This window comes from Pseudoliparis swirei, chromosome 1, assembly GCF_029220125.1.
Source record: "Pseudoliparis swirei isolate HS2019 ecotype Mariana Trench chromosome 1, NWPU_hadal_v1, whole genome shotgun sequence".
NCBI classification, from domain to species: domain Eukaryota; kingdom Metazoa; phylum Chordata; class Actinopteri; order Perciformes; family Liparidae; genus Pseudoliparis; species Pseudoliparis swirei.
Genome location: NC_079388.1, coordinates 12,418,522 through 12,425,814, shown reverse-complemented (window position 1 = coordinate 12,425,814; position 7,293 = coordinate 12,418,522). Strand labels below are relative to the sequence as shown.

Here is a 7,293-nt window from a genome sequence, read left to right as displayed (position 1 = left end):
GACCTCTAATGGTAAATTACTTGGCAAAGTAGAGAAGAAAATGCACAAAGAACCGTAGAGATAAGATACTGCCAGTGTTTTCAAATGTTTATTTTTGCCGAGTCAAAGTGGTAAGTTCATGGTTCAGTTTTACATGTAGTCTCCCATCAAGGTTATTGGTGGAGGAGTTTGTGTTTTTCAAAAGGTCTCCTTTAGTGAATTTATATTTCATAAATTGCTATCCAGATCTATCCATAATTCAGAACCGTCTGACTGGGGTTTAGCTGGGTGGTCACGACACCCTGGGGAGCTGCGTCACACCACCAGACTGTGACAAAAACAAAACGCTCTGTGACCAGATGATGGGCTTGTTGCCAGGGAAGACAACCCTGACTGCACACCAGCAGGCTTATGGAGGCTGGGGTGGTGGAGGAGGGCACACCATAGCTCCACGCTCCAACTCCATCCAAATTAATATCCCTAAAAATACAGACTCACTCCTCAAAAGGATGGAAAGAAACCCGAGAGCTTCACAAGCTTTGTTAATAACATATTTAAACTTTATTTATTTTTCAAACAAAAACATCCAAACCCTGCAAAAAAACCACAAACAGAACAATGCAGTGCTCGGGCTCTTTAAACCAAACAATTCTATCGATACAATCAGACGTCTGATTATGAGACCCTAGAGGTCAAGACCACGGCAAAACTATGTGGAACTGGGTCAAGAGAAACAAAAATGTGACGTACACCAAATGTGCATGTCCAACAATACAAAGATACTGGTTTAGTGTATACACTTCACAGAAAACAAATGAAGTGCACTTCCTAAAAATAATATATAAATATATATATATAAAAGCATCATTGTTTACTCTGACAATGACAGTAAAAGACGTTGTGCAAAATCACCTGCGACTAGATTAAAACCCCAAAAGAGACACAACCAGTATAAAGTGAACCATGTACAGTGAACAATTTCCCCAAAGAAGCAGAGAGCACTATATTTGAAATCATGTCCTTAATTTTCAAAGTGGATTAAAGCCGTCTCCCACTGTATTCTCTTCCAAATATAAGTTGATTGACAGGTAATGGGGAAAAAAGTAGTTAAGCCGTGATTGTACTTTAGTGTGAACCGTTTGAGACACACGGACGGATGGGACGGTTTAGAAACACCACACATACAGATGATCAGTGAGCTGCATCATACTTTGTGGAACTCACTTGGAAAGTCTGTCGTTTGAACAAGACAAGCCATCAGTCACTGGTGAGTCGCAATAATGGGATAAAATTGCGGTTCATTTACTGCCTCAATCGACAACCAATTAAATAGAGCACAAAATAAATGAGTGTTTGAAATTAATGGAATGACAAAGTGCCCGTATACTGTAGTATTCAAGTTAAAGACATTTCTGAATCAAACCTGAACTGGAATTAAAGTAGCATTCTACTCCAACTGCTGAAAGAAAAAGATTGCTCTCAAGACATTGTTACAATATATTTATAAATGTACCTTCGATGTACAGAGCCCTTGCTGTAGCTAAAAAAGCCCCTCCCAACCAAATAAACAAATACCAAAAATAAAATAACACATACATGGGCACAAAGGGTGAGCTCAAGTCTTTTTCGTGTTTTCTTTTGGATAAATAACAGAAGAAAATACACAAAAACTGCTGGTATGGCGAGGGTGCTCTGCTGTTCCTGTGCGAATGTCACTGTGATCCATGAGGGTTAAAAGCAGTTTGACCACACAAGAGTGGTCAATACCAGTCGTGGTCAAAGTGATGGTGATCAAACGAGTACAGGTAAAGTGAAAAGCTCCTGCAGTCTGGTGTTAAAATGAGTCTCAACAGTTGAGGAGAGGGCATTCAGGAAACAGTGAGGGGCGTTGGGTTGCTTCCAGGTATCATCCTTTCTGTATTTTGACTCACTGTGGCGTGCATCTGAAAAGGGGCAGAGGACAGAAAACCATCACAAGTTAAGAACAGTTCCGTCATTCAATTACACAGCATATCAGAAATAGTCTTTTAAAAGCTGTGTTTGCCAGATAAAAACAATTGCGTTATGAAGCAGCTAAACAGGGATGTGTGCAACAGAGCTCAGACAGAATGCAGGTTTCTCTTCAAACCACACACATTGCGTGAAGTATTTGCACATATCCATAACCTTCGAAGGGTGTGAAAGTTTGCAGATGTTTGGTCCCAACGTGGCACATTGTTACCTCAGCCTCCTTCCCTATGGACAAAGTCACTAAAGGCCACCAACATATTTTTTTTGTCTATAATGGGAAAGGTTTGGCCGTCACAAGTATTTATTTAATGGCTCCAGCACTGATCAGCAGTGATAAAAACACCCCAACACCGTTCCAAATAAGTAACTACTATAAATAAATAACCACCATAAAATGTCCACTTTGTTAACTAACCCCATTTTCCTGTTTCTCGATTTAGAAAAGCAACACCAGAAAATAAACAGAAAAGCACAACTGTTTATTGGCAATGGGAACGGGTTCCATCCACTATTTTGAGCAGGTTTTCCCACATATAAACTTATTCAAGTTAAATATGCTGGTATGAGGGCAATTTGTTGGAAGTAATTCTTACTTGGCAGGAGGCTCAGTGACTACAGCACAGTCATCATAGTCTGCACTCCGCAGTCAACAAAGGTCTGGAAAAAGACATTAACATTTGTTATTGCAAACAAGCCGATGTTTCAAAGACACAAACAGCTGCCATATCACAGGCTGTCTAAAAAGGTGCATCCTTATAAGAACTCATGTCAGTGCACAGTTCGTTCTTCAGGATGTGAACAGTGGTCACACAACACCACCTAGTGGTTTGCTTAACCATTGCAAAATTGCAATTTGAGGACAATTTCGTGCCTCCAACAACACTGACAAATAAAATATTCTACTTAATCACATGGATTTTGAAAGGCTCCATCAACATTTTCATCCCACTGGCCTCACAAGGTTCTCAAATGAGAAGTGATTTACGTTGTTTTGAAACATAAATACTGAGATCGACTTCTATTCCCACTAAATTTAGCAGATTGACAGACCGTGTCCTCTGGTCTGCCATCCAGTGAGGGCGAGTGTCCTATGTGTGGGGAATTTGGGTCTACGGTTAACCAGATGGCAACAGACAAAGCCAGATTTGCTTCTATAGGAGATTGCGGGTGTGGAGTGAGGGGCATGCAGAGACAGGTGAATCCAAGCCAGGCTGAACCTCTCATCTCACATGCTCAAGAAAATATGCAATGCCTCGGAGACCATGCATGGGATGCCGTTAACGATTTAGTATAAGTGTGTGCGTACCTGGTAGGCGTAGGCATTCTGAGCGTAGTTCATTGGCATCTGTGGGATCATGACCCCTCCAAAGTTGGAGTAAGAGTATGGCTGTAAAGAGACCGATGGAAAACAATAAACCTCAGTACAGAGAAACAAGTTTATATAGCAAACAGTGCTGAAGATGTTAAAACATACATTTAATATCATGAAACTGACTAAAAGCCTGCAATAATAAGGTACCGTATCTGATCCAAGTGACCTTGCAAGAATTGCACTGTAACTGCTAATGTCTCTATTGTCCAATTAATTTCCCAACCTGGATATTATTAGCAATTACATTAATCATGCCATAGACAACTTTATGGTGATATATTTTCTGGTAAATTGAAAGTAAATTGATAAGATTGTTCTCCACCATGCAGCTCTATTCTTGGCTGTGATAATGAGCCAACATCCCCTCAGAGAAAATGAAATTTAATTCATTTTTGAGAATAGAGAGAAGTGTCTCTCTGTGTGTGTGTGTGTGTGTGTGTGTGTGTGTGTGTGTGTGTGTGTGTGTGTGTGTGTGTCTGTGTCAGCATTACAAATGAAACAAACATGGATTTACTTGGCTCGATAACTTTGTTTATTTTGACCAAATATTTCCGCCTGCTGAAAGGAAATTCTTGATAGCTGGTATGTGTGTGTGTTACCTGATTGTAGGGGTTTCCTCCATTGAGGATGGGCGAAGGCTGAGCCATACCCACTCCCATGGGTGCGCAGCAGCCGCAGTAGAAGTACTGAGTGGGGCTCATCCAGGGAGCCGGGCCAATCAGACGGGACGGCATGGACCCTGGATGAAGACAAACATGGAAAAAATCTTTTTTTTTAAAGTGGGGAGATCTTAGATTTTCGCCAACAACCAACATTCAATGAGTTTCTTCTTTAGTGAATCAGAATACATACGGGAGCTTCTTTCTTTCATGATGGCAGGGCCCAGCTTGAGTTTCCGACCCTTAAAACTGATCTGTTGCTATAGTAAAAAATATAAAATAAATATTACTCGGTTGGAAATAAAAAGCAATAGAACAGCAGTCTGACAGACTGACATCCACTCACCTCAACGATTGACTGAATGTTGACATCTTCATTGAAGTACACAAACCCATACCTAGGAAGACATAAAAAAATGCAGACTAAAAAGAAACACACCGACTGGATACCAACACCCAGAGAAAAATATGTAATCAATTTGAGCTCACAAAAGTTATAAAGTAAGCTCATGAATATTCATAAACACTGATATGCAAATAAACAACCACCCCAGTTCACACCCACACAAGTTAAGTGACAAGTACAGATTACATACAGCAATTTTTATAATCAGGCTTCATGAATAACTCACTGGAAGTCACATGACTGTTGTTATAATACACAAATACATAGTTGTTTATTTTCTCACCCTTTGCAGATCCCTCCACGGTATGTGATAATTTTTACTTCCTTAACAGCGCCATATCTTGCAAAGAAGTCCCGCATTTCATTTTCATCCACCTGGAGATCAAAATTCATGTTAAAGTTATAATCAGGATTTTAGTTGCGCTACTTTACCCTCTGCGTTTAAATCAACACGGTGGGGAGTAGGGTTTTTATTCGGAAACATTCACAGGTGCTAGGGCATTGAAATTCCAATTTACAGTAAGACAAAACTTTTAAATAAATGCATTATTATTTCCGTAAATGTGTGGCCAGCAAACAGGGAGTGAGGCCTTTTCTACTGAGAGAAATACTTGACAACAGTGTTACCCAAAAGTGGGAAAACCCAGATTCTGATAACACATTGATGCTTTTCCAATTATTTTTCTGCCTACTAGTTGAACATTTTAAAATTGTATAGTTTCAACTGAAAATAAAAAAATCTTCAGAAAAAACAAAAAAACAAGCTGGCATGAGAGCTTAAGGTCCCAGATTTGGAACGGAAGAGTCAGTTGTTCCGTTTTTACAAATAGTTTATATGACCTAAAAACATCTGATCTTACCTTCATGTCAATCCCACCAACAAAGAGGGCGTTGGGCGTCAGTTTGCCCTCAGGAAGAACGTAGCCATTAGACAACTTCAGGGAAGGTGACGTCTGGCTGCTGCTCCTGGGCTTTTGGACATCCTAACAAAACGTTTGAATTATTGAGTTGCATGGTAGGAAAACGCCACAACACGTCCACACTGTTGTTTAGGCATTACAAGTCAATGAATATCCATGGTTAAGTACAAATTATACATACAAAATGAGGGACTGTTCTATGGCCTAAATGAATCGTGACACGGAAAAATCCCGATGTTTAGGAGATTTATGATATGTAAAATTTATTCTGAATAAAAACCTTGCTCCCCACCGTATGCGCATGTTTAGCGTTGGTTGCACAACTTCATGGGAGCACACATCGAGTTAGTAGCACAACTTCATGTGGAGCACATGGCGAACACCAGCAAATGCGTCAGACACATGGTCGTGGAGGTACATGATGCTAAGTGTTAACGTTAGCTTCGTTAACTTAATGCTAAATGTACCTCAACACGTAAACCTCGGTAGGTCCAGAGCATCAACACAGTTAAGGAAATAGCATTGGCAAAAGTTGGTGAGATCGTTATTGCTTGCTGATTTTAAATATAGCGAAACTAACTAATGTTAGCTACCAGTAGCTAGTGCGCCTTTTTCGGTGCCCAATGCTAAGGTTGCTAATTAGCGAGCTAGCGCCAAGGCGAGCTCAGTAACATACTTATCAGTAGGTTAGTTAGCACGTTGAATAAAGTCAACAAATGGCTTCAAGTACATAACGCGGTTGTCCGGATGTACTTGTAACAGTGTGTTGCAGCGCAGTGTCATTGAAACTTACCATATCTAAAATAATTTAAAATAATAATAATAGGTTCAGCAGGTACACTCTAAAGCGGCGCTTCTTCTGCCCGACAGCAACCACCTCACAATGGCCGAAACCACGCCTCGTGCACATGACTAATCTAACTTCCTATCACATGTTAGATGTATGATTTATATCCAGTTCGATTGTAACTATTTAACTCTTAACTCGGTCCTTATTGATTTCCCACAATCTCATGAAAATGTATCAGAACATATTTGATTTAAATGTTTTACTCTCCTTGATCTTGTTGCACATGCTTCCTTTTACCATGCAGTGCATAAACATAAATGCAACATCATGCAAACTATAACATGGGCTTTAAACAATACTTCAAACTAGTCTTCCTACTGATAACGTTGTTATGGGTTAACATAATTGTGTACAGCTGGTTCCGTCATATTAAATCGACTAAATCAAACTGCCAAGTATTTACAATTACTGGAGTGCCTCTTCTTGATTATGTGTGTACATTTTGCAGAATGTGGTCTTCTAAATTCCATATCAATAAAATTGACACAAACGAGGGATATTTAAAATCTAAAAGGTTGTCTAATTTCATATTGTATGGCCGGCTACACAATGGTTTACGACGTGATAGATGATGGAAATGTACCCCCCCCCCCCCCCCTCTAACACATCTCAAGGATGATTATATCTAAACATATATATGACGTGTACACATATACACGGAAATGCTAACACACCTTTATCTACATAAACTCAGTTACAGAATCCAAAGTAAATAGAGTAGAGTGGCAACCCGCAGAGGGCGACTGCAGGACAGTGATCCTTCCAGGTAAAGTGTCGGGTCGGTCCATTAACCCAACCCGGAGTCATGTTCTTTGTTGTCTCGCCGCCCTCTCTGATGGTGTTGGTTGTGACCATTTTTCGACAGGAACGAGGTGGTTGGGTTGCCACGGAGACGGTTCAGGATGAGATCAACAGGGATGTGAGGTTTTTCCACCAGCGTCAGTTGACGGGACACACTGAATCCTGCTGTGACTTTAAAGAGTTAACTACGTAATGTCTACATTGTGCCGGTTTAACCTACGTTCAAACTCTGCTGGGCATCTTTCGCTGCAGGCGGACACATAACACGTGTGAGCTGACGCTGCGAAATGAATGAA

The 7,293-nt window shown here is 40.3% G+C and overlaps 1 protein-coding gene across 1 annotated transcript; it reads right to left on the bottom strand.

Moving 5' to 3' along the window:
* Nucleotides 1–2,601: 2,601 nt before the first annotated feature.
* Nucleotides 2,602–7,051, bottom strand: dazl (deleted in azoospermia-like). Its single transcript, XM_056421184.1, has 8 exons — nucleotides 6,989–7,051; nucleotides 5,287–5,409; nucleotides 4,710–4,801; nucleotides 4,367–4,418; nucleotides 4,214–4,280; nucleotides 3,961–4,100; nucleotides 3,296–3,376; nucleotides 2,602–2,646 (listed from the first exon to the last, which is right to left on the bottom strand). The coding sequence occupies exons 1-8, from the start codon at nucleotides 7,049–7,051 to the stop codon at nucleotides 2,602–2,604; spliced, it is 663 nt and encodes a 220-aa protein (XP_056277159.1).
* Nucleotides 7,052–7,293: the final 242 nt, after the last annotated feature.